A 21,424-nucleotide genomic window follows, 5' to 3' on the forward strand; every position below is an offset into this window, starting at 1 on the left:
ACCTCAGTCTCCAAGTTTTCCAAAGCTGCAAACCTATTTGAGATTTCAACACGATACTGCTCTTTACCCTCTACCTCATTTAATTTCTTGAGATTGAACCTCTCCATATGAACTCTATGTGTTGTTTGTTTGCTCACTGCCAGTCTTTCCCTAACCTTTCCCACCACCAGGTAGTGGTCAGTATCACAGTCTGCTGCCCTGAATGATCGGACATCGAGTATACTTGAATGTCGTCTCCTGTCTATCAAGATATGGTCTATTTGATTGTGTGTCTTCCCATCGGGAGATGTCCAAGTAAATTTATGGATGTTATGGTGTACTTTTGACAGTAAGATTTTTGATGTGGCGAAGTTTACTCCTCTAACTCCATTATCATTACTAATTTCATGCAAACTCTCATTCCTAATTGTTGGTTTGAAAATGTCTTCCCTCCCTACTTTGGCATTGAAATTTCCTAACAAAATTTTCATAGGGTACTTTGAGAATTTATCAAATACGTGTTCTAGTTCTTCATAGAATCTGTCCTTTATGTCATCAAATTTATCTTTTGTTGGGGTGTGAACATTCATAACATTATCACACCAGCGACCACTAACGAATTCTACCCTCTTAACTGCTGATACGATTCTCTTATGTACAAAAAACCTGTACCTAATTCCAGATTTTAATTTCCCTTTCCATAGAAAAATGTATAGTCTCCTGCTGGTGCGATGCCACCTCCATCCAATCTGACCTCCTGTACTCCCACTAAACCGAACTTATATTTTAAGATTTCTTCTGCCACTGCCCTGAGCAAACCTGCCCCGATACAAACTTCGTACATTCCAAGTGCCAAATCTCATATCCATTTTCATTAGCTTAGGTCGTTTATCCAAGGGATCAGTCCAGGTCTGAGACTTTGTGTTCATTTTCGTAACATACTTATTTTTACGGTGAGGAGTTGTTAGTCCCACGCCCAACCCCCAAGCTGGAGGGCCACCCCTTGTTGGCTGTCCGCGACTGCTTATTCAATATATTCGCATCTTCCCTCCAAAACTGGAGGGTGTCTCCTCCATCCGCAACCTGAGGATGAGCCATGCCGTGATGACGGACCCATCTAACATGGACAGACTGCCATTATGATGTTTTATAAAATTTTTTCCCAGACCACTGTGCTGAGTTTTATGATGTTTACATTGTTTTGCTTTGTCACAGATTAGTGTGTAGTTTGATGTAGCTACCGTTTTTCTGCCTATGTTAAGAGGGCTAAGGGATGGGATAATGAGGATGTAGAAGTATATTTCTTACAAAAGTCCTATATTACTCAGTTAAAATTAAATTTCTTTATTAAAACCATCACAACACAAAGAAATAAAGAAATTGTATATTATAGCACAACAGGATGCATGAAATTAAATTATAAAAACAGTTAAAAGTACTCATTTACTGTGTGTCATGTATTAATAGAAGTTGTGGGCGTCTGTTTTGACAATGTAACACAATACTTTATGTCTCCTTTCTTTACTCATGCTTGAGCTATGGTTGTTTGTTGCTGGTTTCCCATGGTGGCCATCCAGGTTAGACCCCAGTAAGATCAAGTGGGATTTGTGGTGGACAACTTGGCATGGGGGCAGGCTTTCTCCAGGTACTTAAGTTCATCCTGCCAGTTCTCATTCTCACGAACTGCTCTACATTCATAATTTCGAAAATTCGGAGTAATCGCATTGTATGAAGTGTGAGAAGATGTGGCCGATAGTGGGCATTTATGAATAGTTGAAACTGAACATAAATTTTTACATGCTTATGTAGAGAGACATAGACAAGCATATGTAGGGGAATGATGTGATGGTATTCCAGTGATTTATGTGAGCTAGGTGTGTATTGAATTCTTCTTTTGAGGATATATATAGTTCAAGTTCACAGAATTTTGGAATTCTTCAACAGACTCAAGTATTCCTTATAACATAAAGGAAATTGAGTTGTCTAATGTCAAAATAACGTTTGAATTTGCTACTGAAGGATGAATATGGGAATGAGGCTGAAAATAGAATTTAGTAACTTTTTGATAATAGCATAACTGTAAATGTCACTAAGTGGCGATGACATTTGATTCTTTCTGTCACGGGTGTATCCAAGCATTTGAGAGTGGACAGCAGTGTCCATGAAAGCAACATAACTGGGAATGAGACATTGTGTGCACTGAGGAATCACATTGAATGTCCCTGTTTTGTGACATGCCCAGAAAACATCCATGATAAACTTAAGTGTCTAATATATCCTTAGAACTGTTGCATTTTCATTCTTTTTAATGTTACTTATGTGTTGTTGATTTGAATCATAAACCTGCCATATTGCAAAAGGTGACTATGAATGTAAGGTTAATGCAGTATCATTGCCACTTACTTGAGGTTGGGGTTGTCCTGGAAATGGGCATATCCGGGGATGGAAATCTTTCCATAGCCCTGTTTGGTGAGGGCAGCGAAGCCACAGTCAATCAGAATCTGACCACGATCTGGGAAGTGGCTCACGACACGTGTCATGACTCTGACTGCAATGTCATCCATGGAACAGGACCCCAGACTTTCCTGCTGTGAATCTAATAAATTGTTTGCAATGTTAATTGATAGGTTCACAAGTTATGACATAGCAGTACTGATTCAAATTATTTTATGATTTATTTAACTACTGTAACACTTGCTTAGAATGTATGGCCCTGAGTGGTTGGATGGTTAGTAATAATGAAATGAGAAAATATATGGATGGTAGCATCCCTTGAAAGGAAGCACAAAATGCGTCGGAATAGCCAGTTTGTGGGCTGTTGTTTGAACCCAGGACTCCCAGATACAAAACAGAGGTGTTATGTTGTGTCTGCTGTTACATCAGATGGGATGGGAAGATGGTTGTAATGGTAAGTATGAATTTGGGAGGACGTGATTACAATATATTTCATGGTACTTTCCTGCCATTTGGCTGGAATGGCTGAAGAAGACAGAGTAGGTCGTAACAAACGCGTGAAATGCTGAGGACTGGTTTATGTGATGTGATGCTCTGTAGTCAGATTGAAGAGTATGTCTGTAAACTTTGTCAAGAATAAACAGAATCACGTTCCAGGAGATAAGTTACCTAATATCCTACACAGAGAATTCTGCTAGAATTGAATGACTGAAAATTCGGCTACAGTAAAATTTTCATCTTCCTCTATATGTTATTTCATGGCATTTATCCGTGTGGCAAGGGTCTTGACTATGAAGTGTATTATCTGCTTGGATATGATGCTGTTTTGTATAGTAGAAGTTTACTGACAATACAGAGGAATATACTGCTTCTACTTTCAGGATAAAGGGTATGTAGGTAAACTACCAGACTATAGGACATAATGTCCCAGCAGATAGTACTATTCATAGTCACCTCAAATGTCACAAATACCATTTTCATAGGATTCAGTAAGTGAGAGAAAAATAGATTACACTAAAACTTTCACGCTCCTCTTTATGTTATTTCATGACACTTTTCAATGTATTTAGTTAGGATGCATGACTGACTTCTTAAGTACCAAACTTGCAACATTATATAGGATTTGAGTTTCTCACAACAGTGTCATGAAGAGGACTGTCTTCTGGGATATAATGCTGTGTAGTGCATTGAAAGTCAACCACCGTTTTGGAGGAACATGTCACCTCTGTCTTCAGCGTGGAAGAGTAATCCAGGCAAGAAAGAAGAAAGAAGCAAGCAGAGGCTTTAGACAGAATTCTTTGTAACGTTACCATAGAAGATGTAGTTGCCAGGATGTATCTCTGTGAGGCTGGACATCCGTGTAGAGACCTCCTGACTGCAAGATGGTGTAGATCCAATTCCCACATTTTTGCAGGTGATTCCCCTCTGCTGCAGCTCTTGCGTGAGATGCAGAGCTCTCTCTACATTCAAATCTCTCACAGTTTTCACTTGTTCCAAATTTCCTGCAGAGTATGAGTTTCCACAATGGACATATAGTCCCTGAAACTCTGTGTGTGGGCCGTCAGACAATTGGCAAGCCATGTCCACAACTGCCTGAGTGTTCTGCCAGCACACACCTGCTGTAATAGCACACCTGAACTAAGTCAAAATTTTGAGTATATTGGTGTGATGTGCATGTATAAATACTGTTAAGTATTGTGTTTGAATTATGTGGAAATTAACTAACTCCATGGAACACAGTCCTAATTTATTTATTTATTCATCTATTATTTTTTAAGCACAATAGACCACTGTAGGTTGTGGTGCAAGGGCCAAGAAGGCCTACCCCTCATACATTCATGCATACATACATCTATTATTTATCACAATTTTTATTGCATATTTTCCTGTTATCTCCTTTTGACATAACCTGGTCTTAGGTATTTAAATAGCTGTAGTGAATCTGACAAGGGTTGTTCAGTGATTGAAGTTAGCTCTTTCTAAGGGACCCAACAGAGTAGGTGTCCGCCCCCCCTTGCCTGAGGACGGAAATAGATCCAGTTTCCAAATCGTTGCATTTTCTAGTTTTAGACCATGGAACCATGCACGAAGTCTGAAAACCCAGTAATTTTGAGTATCATACACTACCATCAGAACCCTTTAGAATCTAAAAATGATGCAGTTATTGGGGTCGGGATATGTGGACTAGCTCTAGTGATTGGACCCAACTGAGTAGGCTTTTACGTGAGAATGGAGACAAGAGTCCAGTCTCTGAAACATTGTGTGTTAAATAAAAAGACAGTAATGGATAATGTCCAAAAAATTAATAATTGTATTAATATACCATCATCACAAACAATTAGATCGTAATGAGTGATGAATTGGAAAGGATATATTTGTACCCTAACTGAGGAACTGTTAGGTATTTTCCTGATGGGGCTGAGGAAGATTGTGAGGAACTTATGATTCTATGTCCTGGCCAGACAAGTAAACAGAAAGCACTTTTCCTCTTGCTGCTTGCCTGTTTCCTTGCTCAACATACTATATGTCCTTGAAAATGGAGGCAGTACATTCATCTGAATCATTAGTAAACTTCTACCAGACTACATGGCATCACATGCCAGAATGAATACTCTTGAGAATCTCAAAACTTGCACTATCTACTGGGTTTAAAAAAAAACTCAAGAGAATGGATGATGTCCATACTCGAGGCTATTAAAAGCTATGATAAATTTTAATATTGCTGGTCAATGGCCAGGATTCGAATGTATCTTCCAAATACAACTCATGCTTGGTATCCCAGTGCTAGTAAACTCACAGCGTGGTACAACTTACCTCTGTTGTTCCCAGCATCTACCTTGATGAATGCTGACCAACGTTTCCCAGCTGGCGGTTCAGTCTTATTGAGGGTCGTGACAATGTCACAGTTGTTGACCATCACGTGAAACTGTTGCAATTTGGATCTCAGATCATAGCATCGCTGCAGGTGAAAGGGTATCAATGGGTAGCCATATAGGATGTCTTCAAAACCGTTGTTTGCATACATCTCAGCTTCATGAAGTGTGGATGTCACTATGCATCTCCGTGTTCCACCAGTCTGCAAGTCTGCTCCTTCCCTGCCATAACATTATGATAGTGATGATGTGATAATGGATTCATTGTACCTCAACAGTAACAGGACAACCTATCTGCAAAATAAATATCAATACCATAGCCAGTGTACATTCAGCTCATAAAATATGCGTGAGCAATCATTTCCTTTTCATGTTTTGCAACACTGGCATATAACCATAACTAGGCTTCACCAAACAAATTGACTTATATTTGGGAAGTGCCTGGTTAGAATCTTGGCTGGAGCACTAACTATCCTGATTGAGGGTTTTCATGGTGAGGGTTATCTCAAATTTATCCTAAAGCTTTTTTGTATCACAGATATTTTATGGTTAAATTTACTAATATTAAAATAAACATTGAACTACATCATGTCTGACCAGGTTATTTCTTTTAGTATTTCAGATATTTTTCTAGTAATTCTCTTGATTTTGCTCAGAAAGAAGTTTGATACTTCTTCATCATACATTGAACAGGCATTAAAAAAAAATAACAAGTGTATTTAGCTTTGGGGTGAAGAATCAGTAGACTAAATTGGAAATGAGAGCATATTTGGCATTGATCCCATGGACATGCTAGATAGGAGTGTATATCAGAATTGTTCTTGAGTGGTTAATACTATGGTCCCTAGCACTTTGATATATGGACCACGTAGAAAATGGCATATCCAACGATTCTTCTGTTTTGTGTGTATTTATTGCTGTGGTAACATTTTTACCAAGGTATTGCCTAGCAAGGACAATGGGATAGACATACAGAAACAGACTGATGGGAGGGATTTATGAAGTGTGCTATTGAGATGGGCTCACATGTCAAGATACACATACCAAGATTTATATAGCTTGGTTCAGGCATTCAAAAGTTGATGAGAGGGTTACACAGACAGCATGGTGGTCTCAGAAGCCTACTTTTATTTCTTTAATTAAGGAAATTAGGCTAACAGTGCAGCCACATCTGGGTAGTACATATAATTATGTACTCATCTTCACAAACATTGGTGCAATTGCCAATGCAGTTCCCTTGCACTTTAATAAATAAACTATCAAAATGATCAAAGTAACTGTAATCAATTTAGCAGGACAACAGTTGCCCATTGAATGGTGGAAACTTCTTTGAATTGTGAGTGTATGCATTTTAAGATACCATCAGTAGCTAGATTACATTACACAGAATGGTAGGATGATGGATGAACAATGAATCAGAAAGGAAGTGGTAGTGGTCTAATCAAAGTACTTTCCTGGTATTTGCTTGGAGGGGCTGAGGAAAATCACAAAAAATTCAATCAGAATATATGGCATTCCAACAGGCACCTCACAAATTGAGTCTGATTACCGTATTTACGCATGCATAGGCCGCACATTTTTTGCCAAAAATTCAAGAGGAAAACTGGGGTGCGGCTTATATTCGAAATCACACTTCATTTAAAAAAAATTATATTCATAATTAGTAATACAGGGTAATACTCCTGAAATAATATTCCAAGAAAATTATTTTTTCTATAATTTCTGTTTGAAAATTGTGCTGCGGCCTATACACGCACGTGGCCTATACATGCGTAAATACGGTATTACCAGTTTGCCATCTTGCTGAGTTTGAAATGTGAATGCTTCCCATATGTACTTAAGTGTTCTGATTACCATTAGAAGGAATGATGTGGATGCTTCCCACGTGCACTTAAATGTTCTGGTTACCATTAGATGGAATGATATTAAAATGGGAGCAGAGGCAGCCCCAGTTCAGGCAGTAGTAGTAATAACAGCAATAAATATTCTTATTAATTTACTTGCAAATTTAACAACTGAAATGCCAATTACACAGTGAAAACAAATAAAGGAAAAGAAATAAAATACAAACAAAATGCAAAGCAAGGCCTTTATGTTTTTGTTCCATTAACACAAATCAAAGTTATCATTAAGAAATGAGAAAAGTAAAGTATATATAGTTACAATGTATACAGTTAGTATTTTAATGATGGGAAGAACCATGAGTAATGTGAAACATGACAGCAAGGAACAATTTAAGTTTTAAATATATCAGTATAAAATAATATTAAATTTCTTATTTCTGTACATGCTTACAATAATAAGAGAGAGAGAGAGAGAAAAAAAGGTAAAGCTATCCCTGTAACAGGCCATGGAGGCCCATAGGGTTGTGAGACGTCAAGGGTCCCACATTTTCTAGACAATCGGCACACAGGTGATGGTAAGGTTGTCAGCCTTATGCGCTGGCTGCCTTTTACTCATTTCTGTTAGAGGCTGAGTCGACCCCAGGGTCACAGTGTGGCTGGAAGGATTAGGTCAACTGAAAAAAATCCTCATCATTGGAACTTGAACCTGCAACCTTCCGGCTTGTAACATAGTGCCTCAACCAACTACACTACCGTGTGCCCCCATAATAAGAGTAATACAGATAATTAATTACAACGATGGCAACAGGAAAAGTAAAGTCCAAAAACTCAGTAATTCAAAAGTAATGATGTTGATGGCAATGGCTATGATTACATGTTCTAGCAAGAACAAAAACATGTGCAATATAGTGTTTAGATGAAGGCAAAAATCAAATAACGGTGAAGAATGGGCATCTGTTGTAGGGGGCAAAGGATCTTAGAGGACTATAGTGCAGAGTAAGTAAGTAAATGTATTTGGTTCATCTTAGAAGTATAATAACAGTACATCATATCTTTTTGAATCCAAATTCTGAAGTTCATTTCCCTCTGCTTGTTTTTGTTTATTTGCTGTTTACTTAATGATATTCTCAGTAGCAGTTCAGAGGTATATACTGTCAAATAATAGGATGGTTATTGAATAATGGATTGTAAAGGATGTGAAGGGAAGCAGTCATGGCCTAATTTGGGAAATTGTGGAATTTGTTGGAGGGACTGATGGAAATCATGAGAATCCTCTCTGAAGAGAGCCGAGGTCTGAACCTGGGACCAAGCAGTGTTGATAACTTGGCTTTGACATTCATTGTTTCTGTGAAATATCTGAAGTTGAAAATAGAGTAATGGTGCTACTTACACAGTTTTATGCGTCTTGACCTGTGCTCTTAGTTTGATCCCAAGTTGCTTACACTTATTAAGCATGTCATTGCAGTTTTTAGCAACCTTATCGTGGTCCACTAGGAATGCTGGAGTGGGTAGACTTGTAACTGGATGACCAAGCCATTTCATATCTACAACAGAATGTGCCATAAGACTGCATGCTACGTGACACTCAGTGACTTACTTCTTGGTCTTGGAATTGTTATATATGAAATGCCTAGGCATGGTTCCACTCCTTGCCAGCTGGAACAAGTTTATTGGAATGCTGATGTAGGTGACACTTGTTGGCTCTGTTATGAGGACTGCTTACAGGGTATACACACAAAGCAGATAACTAATTAAGCAAATAATTCTGCTGAAGCAAACAGAGTGGTTTGAAAACCAGTAAAACTGAGGGTGTATGGCCAAAGTAATGCAATGGTTGAATAAAATGTGATAGGTTAACCCATTTGCTGCTTCATGTAAATGAGTGCATAAAATGAAAAGAATGTATGAATCGGTAAATAAATTGCTTTGATATTTAATTAAAAAGTTTTGAGATCTGCAAGAAAGGTGTATGTTATACTGGGTATAGCTTGTCTTATTTAAATTCATAAAGGAGCAGAACTGCAATGTGTCTGTGAGTTTGGCTGCTTACCAGTAAACAGTGGGTTAATTACCAGGTACCTTTCTATAAAGTATAGTATTTTTGCATTTATTCTTTTTTCTTTTAATGTTATTTCAGTTCTTTCCTTTCAAGCTGTATTTATTGCTGTGTGTATATTGTTTTCTTCTACTTTATCTGCACTTCAGACTCTTTATCAGTGTTTCCATGAATCTTTTTTTTTTTTTTAAGTACTATCAATGGTTTTAAAGTCTAAATTCCCTGTCTACTCACTTGCCATGCTGTCAGTTGAATAAAATCTTGCTGTGCTGCACAGGTCCCACAAATATGTTGTCTCATGCAGCACACTGGGCTTATGTAATCAGACTTAATAAACAACTGGTGCTCGTCCAAGTGCCTGCAGCTATTAAATTAACTTGTTTACACTCATCAAGTGTCATGGCATCTTGATAGATATCAGCTGCTATACTGCCATTTGTTAAACTGCCAAAGATTCAATTCAATTCAATTCAATTTATTTAACGTTCCATAGATCCACAGTACACGTAAGATATAGAACATGTCAGAATAGTACATAATATACAGAATAGATAAAACAAAGTAACTGACTAGAATAAAATGAAATAAAACATGTTGAATCAGGTAGTTGATTCTAGTAAATACATGATAGTTAATACTATTAGAATTTACTATGAAATAACAATAGAAACATTTCAGTCAAGAACTAGTCAAATATCTGACTACAAGCAAATCATGACATAGTACTCCTAAAATGCCATAAGTATGACAATATAAAGTTTGATATTAGCTTTTGACTAGTCATTAACTTGTGCAGGTTTTAAATTTCCTAGGATTATGAGATACCTCTTTGATGTGGGAAGGGAGATTATTATAGACCCTAATGCCCATACAATACACTCCCTTTTGGTATACAGTAAAGTTTGATATAGGCTGATAGAAATTATTGGATTGTCTTTTACTTATATTGTGATTTTCTGAATTTAAAATAAAACGATTTTTATTGTTAACCATGAAAACCATGAGTGAAAGAATATACTGTGATGCAAGAGGTAAAATCTCCAACTTTCTAAACCAGTTCCTGCACGAAACCCTACTATTGCAGCCAATCATGATTCTAATTATCTTTTTTTGCATTCTAAATATTTTTAACTATGGGGTGTTTCCCCAAATATATAAACGATAGCTCATAATCATATTAAAATAGGAATAGTAAATAGTTTTCAAGGTATTGAGAGTCATGTATGATTTAATATTCCTCATTATATAGCATGCCGAGCTCAGTTTTGTGATAATGCACTCAACATGACAACTCCAGTTTATTGAATCATTTATATATATTGAAAGTAAATTGGTTATAAACCATTTGTATACACAATTAAAGGCGTTACACATATTATTTTGAAAATCATTTAAATTAGAACCTTTAACTAATATACTTGTATCATCAGCACATAATATAGATATAGTATTATTATTTACAATTTTATGCAAATCATTAATATGAATAAGGAAGAACAATGGGCCCAAGACCGAACCCTGGGGAACGCAATCAGTTATCTTTCCACATGTAGAGAAGCTTGTCTGATTTACTTCTTCCAAAAGCTGAATTCTCTGATATCTGTTATTAAGATATGATTCAAACCATGATTTAGCTTTACCATTAATACCATAAAATTGTAGTTTAGACAACAAAATATCATGGTTCAGACAATCGAATGCCTTTTCAAGATCAAAAGAGATACCACCTACTGCAGATTTACTATTTAAAGCTTGCAGGGTTTCATTAATTAGCATATAAAGGGCATTGCCTGTTGAAGAGTCTGCTCTAAACCCAAACTGTTCAGCTGATAAAATACTATACTCGTATTTCTTCAAATGCTCCTGGAGTTGGTTGTACATGACTTTTTCAATCACTTTTGAAAAAGAACTTGACATAGATATAGGTCTGTAGTTAGAAATGCTAGACCTAGACCCTTCTTAAACAAGGGTTTAACTACTGCATATTTCAAACGATAATTTCTAGACTTTAATTAAATGGGGAATGGTGTATGTTACATAATTAGGAATTTATGATTTACTGAGATCTCCTAGTGTTAGTATTGTAATTAAAACAAGAAGCTTAGAAAACAGAATGATTGTAACTGAGATTGGAAAACAGAAAATGGGCCAGAATTTCTTGGGGAGTAATTCTACGAAGTTTGAGGAGTAGGGTGGGAAAATGATATTAAACTGAACCTGTTAGAGGATGTGAGCTGGATTCAGCAATCTCATGATTGTTTTTAAAGGTGGGCTCTGACACTGTCTGTGGGTATTTGTTGTTTATTTTATGACACTCAGCATCTCAGACTACGTACCTTTGAATGGAAGGATGATCCACGATTTATGAACTGACATGTTTTTGGAAGAAAGTGGTCATGGCCTAATTCAGCTATGGTACTGGCATTTGCCTGGAGCAATCTAAAAGAATCACAGAAAATCTCATTCAGGGTAACTGGTTGTCCCAAATTGGCATTCGAACCAATTAACTCCAAAATACAAATCTAGGGAATTACCACAATGCCAACCTGCTCCTTGTTGGTGGTGAACCTTAGGATTGTAACAAATCGTTTTGGCTCATGATATAATGATGTTTATGGGAACAGCAATAATATTTTCAATTTTCATTTCTTATAAGTAGGCTGGCAAGTAAATAATGAATCAGAAGGAATGTGATGGAAGCAGTCATTGCCTAATTTGGGGTACTATATTGGCATTTACCTAAAGAAATTGAGAAAAGCTACAGAAAACCTCAGTCAGTACAGTCAATGTCACAGCTAAAACTTGAACTGGCTATGTCCTGAATACTAGTAAAGTGCTGTATGTCCATTTATATGTGAGCCTTTTAGTTTTGGTTTAGGGTTCTATGAGTATTTTCTGATTCTGAAAGGGTTCCATTTACAAATAAACTGTGGGACACACTCTAATTAAGAATGATAAATAACAAAGGAAACTGCATACATAGAAATGAAAAGACTTGTTGAGGAATGTGTTGATATTTGGTGTGATGTTTAAGGTGTATGTATTTCTCTTTTAATTTGTTGACTTAGTGGGGGCATACTCGCAATCCAGTATTAAAAAAATACAAATTTCAGGTTTCAAGAAGCTCTTAAATAACCGTGTTTCATGAAAATATGATAACTGATGACAGAGGGATTAATATTAGTAGATAACCTACATGCAGAATTAGTAATATCTGTAACCAGCACATGCTGCTCTCTGTTGATGCACTGTGTTACTATAATCTCATGCAGCACCATAATGCTTTTAATGATTTAAACTTCTTGTAATTTTGAGATAAAAATTCCAGACTTCCTTTCTTATCTGCAGCTTATCAAGTATGTTGCAGTATTACTTTATATCTAATCTTAGATAAACAAGACAGTGCTATCTTTATGTGTTGGCTGTATCCACTGTGGGTATTCCTTACAATTGGTGATGTCTCAGTGATTGACATTGAGAATATCTGGTTTCAAAGGTTCTTCCTCCTGTCTGATTGTTCAGAACAAATCTTTTTGTTCTCAATCTGCAGCAGCAACGACTTTACTTATGGTATGTAATAATGCAACTGTAAAGACATTGTAAACATTAACCCAGCACTGAGCAGGTTGGTATAGTAGTAACAATCTTGACTCATGTTTGAGAGGTTCTCATTTTGTATCTCAGCAAGGACGTGTATGTGTATGTAAGTGTGTAAGGGGTTGGCCATAAAATCCAGCCCTCACATTGCAAACTTCAAGGGTCTATTGTGCTTCCCCTTTGGATTAACCCTTTATTAATCCTACACTTCGAATGAAATGTAGGACTTTATTTATGGGGGCATCATAAAAGTCCCCTGGTTCCATGAAGAACTGACCCAGGTGATGAAATCTTAAGTAAGCTATGGCCTCACAATCACACAGGATATGTAGCTCAGCAAGGATACTAGCTCTCCTGAGTGTTTATGTGGCTCTTCCCAGTCTTTCCAGGGGAATTTTGGGATAGTGGCTTGATTGGGCCTTGGTCACTTCCTTCCAGGCCCTTTAAAATTTGTCTGTCATTCCATCATCTGACACTATATGGCCTAGCTGCTGACGGTGTTTTAAAATAACCCATTAGAAAATGTAACTTCATAATTGACTCTGATGGATTAGTAGATTTACAGGTGAACTCTGTTTCTACTTGTTAATGACTGTTATTGCACAAAATAACAAGTCAGAACTAACATTTAAAGTCACACTTAAAATGAATCTACTGTATAAGCCTGAATATAAGATGACCCCCTGTTTTTTGAATGGGAAAATGAGAGAGAAAGAGACTTTTTGAAAAAACTGAATATGTTTGGTTCTGAGGTTTATAATCAAAAAGAAATAAGAACTGAAAAATTAAGAAATAAAAAATTCAGAATTTTATATCTTAAATATAATTATAGTTATTTCCACAAATATCATTAGAATTAGCAATTTGAACTGCTTATATTCATCATCTTCATATTTGTTTTTAAAGAGTGGAAAATAGGGCAACCCCTCTTTTTTTAAGAAGCAGTAAAAAGAACTCTCCTTATGTTCCAGCTAATGCATTACTTGAAGTTAGGCAATGGAATTTCTCAGTAATTATGGAATTAGTAATAGAAATAGTGTGAGTAATAGTTACACCAACATATTTATACACTTTGTAAAATGAGTACGAAATTTCCTCCTCACCAATTAAGCCAGTTTCCATTGCCTTGTTTATGGAAATATGGCACACTTTATGAAAGTGATGTTAATGATGTAGGTGTGAGGTGACATTTGAGGTTCTGACAACAGGGGCTGTGAAGATTATACCTTCTGGGATGTAAAAGCTTGTAGTCTGAAGGAAATACAGTGGAACCTCGCTTAACGAGCATAATTTGTTCCAGAATCTTACTCGTAATGCGAAATTCTCTTTAAGCAAAACAATTTTTCCCATATAAATTAATGTAAAATATGATAATGCCAAAAAAATACACAAAACATTTTATGTATAACGTTTATTCAAAGAAAATTATATATACATTGTTAAGGAGCGTGAATCATCTTCATCTTTCCTTCTGTGCGGAATGAACCAACCTGGAATGCGAATCTGATTTGTAGAAAAAAAAATCGAAATAATTAGTTTCTTATTTACGATACATATCTAATTCTTTTTTTACTAGAAAGCTGTCTAGAGACATTTGTTTTTGTCGATGCTTCAAAATTTGGTGAGAATGCGACACAGCATTATCATTAAATAAATTTGTAGCGCGCACAGCCACTGCCTTATTAGGGTGATGCTTCTCAGTGTACGATGCAACAGTTTCCCATGCTTTCAGCATTTCTCTTTTTGCGCCAGAAGATTGTTGCTTTGCTGTTACCTCCTCCTCCTCCTCTGACAAACTCTCCTCCACAACTTCCTGCTGTGAAACACAATGCAACTCCAAATGGTGCAAATCGTTGATGTAGACCGATTGTATGTGCAGGCTATAATCTTGCCTCTCAATGATTTTATGTTTCATTTCTACGGTTACTTTTATTCTCTTATGGCTGTCTTTTTTCTGCTTTTTCTTCAAGGACACTTTTGCAAGGGTTATTAAACTCTGCACAAAAAAAATCACAAATAATATGTCTGAACACAAGTTTGGAAAAATGTGTGATCACAAGCGACACTAAGATGCTAGCAGAACGAGTGCTAAACACATACTGATGTAGCAAGCATACAATCCGGGACTTCCCCTCTCGTCACTTGTTATGCGAAACGTCGCTCGTTAAGCGAGTCTTTTTTTTTAAACAATTTGTTTTACTCGTTATGCGACTTACTTGTTATGAGAGGTGCTTGTTAAGCGAGGTTCCACTGTATACTGAACTTTGAGAGGCACATACTGTCTATCTTCAGGGGTGAAGAATAAGCCAGGCAATCAGAGTACTGTGAATCATAGATGTTATTTTTGTTGTGTAATAAACCAATAAAAGGTAAAGGTAAAGTCCCTTTGCTTAATTAAACACCATGCTATGGAGAAACATGAGAAATGGAGGTGTAGCTTCACAAATTCTTACTCTTAGAGGTACACTGTCAGTTACCATCCTCAGATGCTTTACCTCTGGGGGCAAAGACCACCTGTACCTATTGGACAAGTGGGTCTCTGTGTTGCAGAGGTGACAGGGATGCTGGGAAGTAGAGAAGAATCTCTGTGTCTGATGGGAATTGAACCATGATCCCTCAATTGTCAAGCCCATAGCCTAGTCACTATATTGGCTGAGCTGTGCCAGTTGAGTTTTATAATTGTTATTAAAATTACTTTCTTGTTCAATCAAGTCTTGTGTCTTCTTTTATTCTTTATTATGCCAGGCATATGTTTAAAATGAAGGCAGAAGAATTACAATATACTTTCATATTTTTTCTCAATTTCCTTCACTTTCTTATTCTGAAACATGCAAGTAATATCATAGGCAATTAAAATACAGCAATTAAGAAAAAATAACACATGGACTGCAAGCAGAAACTAAAAACTGTGTGTAAAATATCTTTGAGGATGCATGAATATCAGACAGTGATGTAGATTGTTTTGTCATAATTAAAAAAATTTTTTTTTCCTTGGCACTACAGCCCCAGTGAACCTAGGCCTACCTCCATGAACTTCTCCTTTCACTTCGGTTTTTCTAGATCTTACATATTTGGTAGAACTCCTTGGGCGGGTGATCAGCTCATTGCAAGGCCTCTACCTGTATACAAACACAGAAAAACGCACACACACAAAATAAACATCCATGCCGAGTGGGATTCGGACCAACGATCCCGGTTTCCAAGCAAGCGAAGGCAGTGCATGCCTTAGACTGCTCGGCTACCGTGACCGGCAATTAAAAATTTACTAGACTATATTTTCAACATATGATTTTTTAAGTCTGTTATTTCACAACGCTGTCAGTATTGAGACCATATAGCAGTAATGATAGAATGATTAATGAATTCTTGGCATGGGAAGCCGAACCCAACATTGTGCTACTTTGTCCACCACAAATCCCACATGAGCTGGAATCGAAACCAGGCCACTGTAGTGGGAAGCTACTAACTGCCTGGGTTATGGGACGGTCTGAAAATATGAGGGGACCCAAAGTCATCTTACCACAGATCTCGTTGAATATACTGGACTCTTCTTCCATAAGGTTTACTACTCAAAGTGTAACCATACCCTTAAAGCTATGCATAAACTTTTGCTCTCTGATATGTTTCTAAACTGGTTTGTGTGTGAGGGGGGAGGTGGCCATGAGTGCAGATGTGTGCATGCTTTAAACCTCTCATACAAATTAGAATTATAATTAATTAAATGAGTTTCAAAATTATGATTTGTGATGTAACACCATATTGTTCAATAGATTGGTATGTGAGAAATTTCAGTTCCCCTCAGTAGTTACTGTGAAAATTACTGTCTTCTTGGATGTGATACCACATTACATTTTGGAAGAATGTACCACCTCCTTCTTCAGGGTGGAAGAATCTTAGTTTTCAACTTGAAGATGGAGCCACATATTTTTTCAACATGTTGGGAACAGTCTACCAGAGTATGTGGCATGAGAATGTTAAACCTCATGCAGATGACCGTTCTTGTTTTTACCATTTCCTGTAATTTCCTTAAAATGCATAACTTCTAAAGGTATATAATTTCATGATAGTTACTCAGATTTCCCTGAGTAGTAGAGGGCTTCCATTTTTCCTAATGCTTAGTTATTTGAAACTGTATTAATAACATTTCTTGAGCTTACAAAGGGCTGTTTCTATTCCAGGTATCTGGTTTGTAAACAAATATCAGAAACAACGAATCTTACTTGAAAATATATTATAAATCAGTCACCATGTGGATGCTGTTGGCAGTACTGCTGCTGGGAAGTGTAGTGAGTGGCCATAAAATTGCTGTAGAGAGAACTGATAGTGACTCTGGGTGTACAAAGTTGACTGATGAATTTGGCATTATGATTTTAAACTGCAGTTGGCAGGGCCTGACATCTGTGCCAGCCATCAGCCCTGGTCAGCTGGTGCGTACACTTGACCTGTCCCACAACAGTCTACACAAACTACATAACAGCAGTTTTCATCTGTATCCAAACCTAACACAGCTGATACTTTCGTTTGACAACATCACAAGAATTGAGGTTGAGACATTCAGCAGTCTTAAAACTCTGAGGAAAGTTGACCTGTCATACAACAGCCTGATATTCATTCATCCCAACATATTTCTACAGAATACAAACCTGGAGATGTTGTCACTACAAGGCAATCCTCTGCGTACCTTTCATACCCTACATACACCATTCTTAATAGCTATGTCACTGCAGTCACTGGACTTGAGTCACTGTCACCTTTCACACTTCAGCACAGACAGTTTATCTGGTCTGCCAGAATTGAAAAATCTGGATCTGAGGCACAATAGTTTGCAGCAACTATCATTGAACAATGCACCTGAATTGTCTTCACTGCAGTTGGCAGGTAACCGTTGGCAGTGTGACTGTCATTTTCATGCTCTACTGATGTGGATATCAGCCAATCAGATGATGGACTCAGACATCAGAACTGACAAAACAGTGCAGTGCTGGCAAGGGGATGAACTCAGAGATCTAATAAACAAGCAAGATCAGGATAGCATCTGCATCAGGGAGGTCACAGGTCTCCCCATCAGAGAGAAAATAACACCTGACTTGGCTGTTATTGTCAGTGACAAAGATGATAGCAAATTAGACACGAATAGTTATTTGCCTTCTTCTACCATCAGTGAAGATGATGTATGGATGTATGTTGATGATAATGGAGAAATCTTAAATACTGATGATGAATATTCTGAAGAACTGGATGAGAACAGTTATTTCCTTTATGTAGGAGAAGTCCCTGGCCTATCTCACCAGGATTATGCAGGCTTAAGTTTGAATGTCACTACCAAAGTTGGAGATGAAATAAGTGGAAATCACAAAGTCGCAAATTATACCATTCAGTCCTCAAAAGTACCTGATTTTATTCCAGAAGACACTGATGTTGGTTTTTATGATGAATTCGATAGTGATTCAGAAGAACTTGGCCATGACAATATTTCACTTTTATCAGCAAAAATCCCTAGCTTAGATGACAAGGATGACATGGACCTAAATTTGTCTGTCAATATGAGTGTTGGAGATAATAATAATGAAGTTAATAGAACAGATGAAACTGGAGATCCTGTAAAATTTTCAAGTATAAATGATGATTTTATTCATGAAGATACTGAAACTGGTTTTTATGAATATGAATTATATGGTGAATATCAAAATTATGAAGAATCCGACAAGGATATTGACCCACCTTCTTCAGCAGAAAACCCCGGCTTGAAACACAAGGATGATAATTTATTTGCTGATGTACATTATAGCATGGAAAGTTCAGATTTACAAGACCCAAATATAACAAATAACATCCGAGACTCTAACACTGACATCTCAAGCCAGAATAATGACTTTATCATGGATGACAATGCTGCTCATAACAATAGTCAAATAACGTCAACCTCTAGTTTGGCTGACAACAACAAAGATGATACATTGAATAACAGTCGTAGTTATGATTATACATGCATCTTCTGTGATGATCATGCAGTTCCTGCTGCTGAAATCCCAAGCTTAAAATATGATGACTATGAATCTTCAGACACATTTATTATTTTGGAAAATATAAAACCTGAAGAAACAGCAAGAAAGGATGAAGCTGCAGACTCTGCCATTCAGCTCCTAAATTTCCATGATGATTTAAGTCCTGAGGATATTGCTGACCAATTTGTCTTTAATTTTGATGATACGATTTCTCAAGAGGTAAATAATAATAATGAAATATCATCTGCTGCTGCTAATTTCCAAGACTTAACTGATGATGATAATTTTGATATTTACAATCTAATTGCTTCGAGCTTTAAAGATTTTTATTCAAAAACAGATAATCAGGGGCATAAAACTTTAATGAACCAAATTAATGATAAATCACAAAATGAAACTAACTTAAAAATTTACACATTTTTAAGATTTATGATTGTGGCAGGTACAGTTGCAATCTTTGTGTTTGCACTGATAATGATATTTTATTGCATTACCAGTGTACGTGCTACACCTGCATTTCCTAAGAAAGTCCTTGTCTGTAAGAAGGTGGAGAGAAGTGAGTCAAAGGAACATCTCTTGCAGAATGTATGATATGCTATTTCAGACAGGATGATGAACTTAATCCATTAATTTAAGGAGATGTGAAATCACCGGTGAACTGAAATCCATCTTTCACTAGCATACAAAAGGTAGAAAGCTGTGGGTTAATGGCAGTTGTGTATCCTGAATACTGAGAGGGGGCAGACAACCCTGAAGGGCTGTCACATACTTGTAGCTAACGGCCATGCTTTCATAATGAATATACAGGGAGTCCAAAAAATGTACTCACTCTTTGAAAGTCAATATCTTTGAAACAAAATGACATGTAGCTACAATTCTTGCGCAATAGTGTAGTGTAATGTTTTCTTAACAGATGGCGAATGTCATATGAGTCACGTGAGTGTCGTCCCGCGTGAGCGCTGCGAGCAGAAGACAGCAGCAACAATGACTAAAAGGTTGTTCTTTGAGCAATGCAAGGCTGTACTGAAGTGGTACTGGAAGTACAAAAACATTAAAGAGGTACGACAATGGCAGAATGAGTTTGGAACTCAGCCACCAACACGTCGAACAATTGCCCTTATTTGGGATAAGTTTGAAGTCAACGGCACTGTTCGTGATGTGCATAAGCCAAGATCTGGATGACCACGGATAGTAACAAGTCCAGCTTCCAGTGCTGTGGTGTTGCAACAGTTTACACGATCACCGCAAAAATCTGTGAATCAATGTGCACCTGAAAGTGGGTTAAGCCCATTAAGTCTACGGCGAATTCTGAAGGCTGCAAAGTGTAAAGTGTACATTTCAAGACAGCTGCATGCTATGAACGAGGACGACCCGGATCGAAGGCTTGAATAGTGCGAGTGGTTTGAAAGCATGATTCGTGAGGATGAGGAATTTGCAGGTAAAGTTATCTGGTCTGACGAGGCGCAATTCAAAATGAATGGTAATGTTAACCGCCACAATTGTGTGTATTGGGCTCCTGTAAATCCACACATTCATGTGGGCAAGGAAGTGAATCTATCGGGTGTTAATGTGTGGTGTGGTCTGTCGTCGTGCGGTTTGATTGGTCCTTTCTTCTTTGAAGGTACTGTAACTTGTCAGGTGTATCTCGATATGCTTCAGACATCGATTTTCCCTGCCATTCGAGAGCTGTTTGGAGATGAGAGATTTTTACTTACCACAAGATGGTGCTCCACCACACTACCATTGAGATGTCAGGGCATACTTGGATGACACACTACCTGGACGATGGATAGGTCGAAGAGGTGCTATTGAGTACAAACCACGGGCTCCACACCTAACACCTCTCTACTTCTACCAATGGGGAACCTTGAAGGATGAAGTTTATCGACAAAAGCCAGCTACGCTGAACGTGCTACGAGAAACCATCGAAGCATCATGTGCAGCCATCACACCGGACACACTGACAGCCGCAGTTCGCTCAGCAGTTTGGTGGCATCGACGCTGTTTAGTCACTGATGACGGTCACTTCAAACACATACAATGACTCTCTCTCTCTCTCTCTCCACCCAAGAATTGTAACTACATGTTATTTTGTTCCAAAGATACTGACTGTCAAAGAATGAGTACATTTTTTGGACCCCTCTGTACAGTTTCTTTCACCAGTTACTAACACAATGTTGCTGTGCATACCAAGCAACTAATAAAAGGTAATAAAGGTAAAGCTATCCCTGTAACAGGCCGTGAAGGCCAATAGGGTTGTGGGATGTCGAGGCATCCACATCATCTAGACAATCGGCTCACAGATGGTAGTAAGGTTGTCAGCGTTATGCGCCGGCTGCCCTTTACTCCCCAGGAAAATTACTGGTACTCATTTCTCTTAGAGGCTGAGTCGATGCTGGAAGGATCAGGTAAACTGAAAAAATCCAATGACCTCATCGGGACTCGAACATTCGACCTTCCGGCTTGTAGCATAGTGCCTCAATCAACTATGCTGCCACAAGCATCCACCAAGTAACTAATATGCTCTTCTATTTATGACAACAAATGAATCAGAAAGTGAACTCTATACACAATAATACGAGTAATGCACAGTTAATGAGAAAGAGCTGGTTTTTA

At 37.5% G+C, this 21,424-nt stretch overlaps 2 protein-coding genes across 10 annotated transcripts in view; one reads left to right on the forward strand and one right to left on the reverse strand.

Annotated features, from left to right (window-relative positions):
- LOC111874167 (matrix-remodeling-associated protein 5) overlaps positions 1-19,837 on the forward strand; it is a 21,967-nt gene extending 2,130 nt beyond the window's left edge. Inside the window, exons 1-3 of one of the 6 annotated variants that reach the window (XM_033755354.1) lie at positions 12,663-12,776; positions 16,982-19,027; positions 19,306-19,837. In XM_033755354.1, the coding sequence (XP_033611245.1) occupies positions 17,051-19,027; positions 19,306-19,332 (2,004 nt within the window). In that variant the 5' untranslated portion in view covers positions 12,663-12,776; positions 16,982-17,050 and the 3' untranslated portion in view covers positions 19,333-19,837. Of the gene's footprint in view, positions 1-9,654; positions 9,810-12,662; positions 12,832-16,981 lie in introns of those variants that run through there. The other 5 variants (XM_033755353.1, XM_033755352.1, XM_023869425.2 and 2 more) reach the window with 5 other exon arrangements.
- Positions 1-21,424, reverse strand: part of LOC111874168 (D-serine dehydratase) — a 30,522-nt gene that overhangs the window by 7,626 nt on the left and 1,472 nt on the right. The window contains exons 2-7 of one of the 4 annotated variants that reach the window (XM_023869430.2): positions 11,543-11,645; positions 9,441-9,650; positions 8,541-8,694; positions 5,248-5,528; positions 3,744-4,052; positions 2,383-2,575 (exon numbers count right to left, since the gene is read on the reverse strand). In XM_023869430.2, coding sequence (XP_023725198.1) covers positions 2,383-2,575; positions 3,744-4,052; positions 5,248-5,528; positions 8,541-8,694; positions 9,441-9,447 — 944 coding nt within the window. In that variant the 5' untranslated portion in view covers positions 9,448-9,650; positions 11,543-11,645. Of the gene's footprint in view, positions 1-2,382; positions 2,576-3,743; positions 4,053-5,247; positions 5,529-8,540; positions 8,695-9,200; positions 9,400-9,440; positions 9,651-11,542; positions 11,646-15,298; positions 15,315-21,424 lie in introns of those variants that run through there. The other 3 variants (XM_033755355.1, XM_023869429.2, XM_023869431.2) reach the window with 3 other exon arrangements.

Source organism: Cryptotermes secundus, unplaced genomic scaffold (assembly GCF_002891405.2).
Source record: "Cryptotermes secundus unplaced genomic scaffold, Csec_1.0 scaffold26, whole genome shotgun sequence".
Lineage (NCBI taxonomy): Eukaryota > Metazoa > Arthropoda > Insecta > Blattodea > Kalotermitidae > Cryptotermes > Cryptotermes secundus.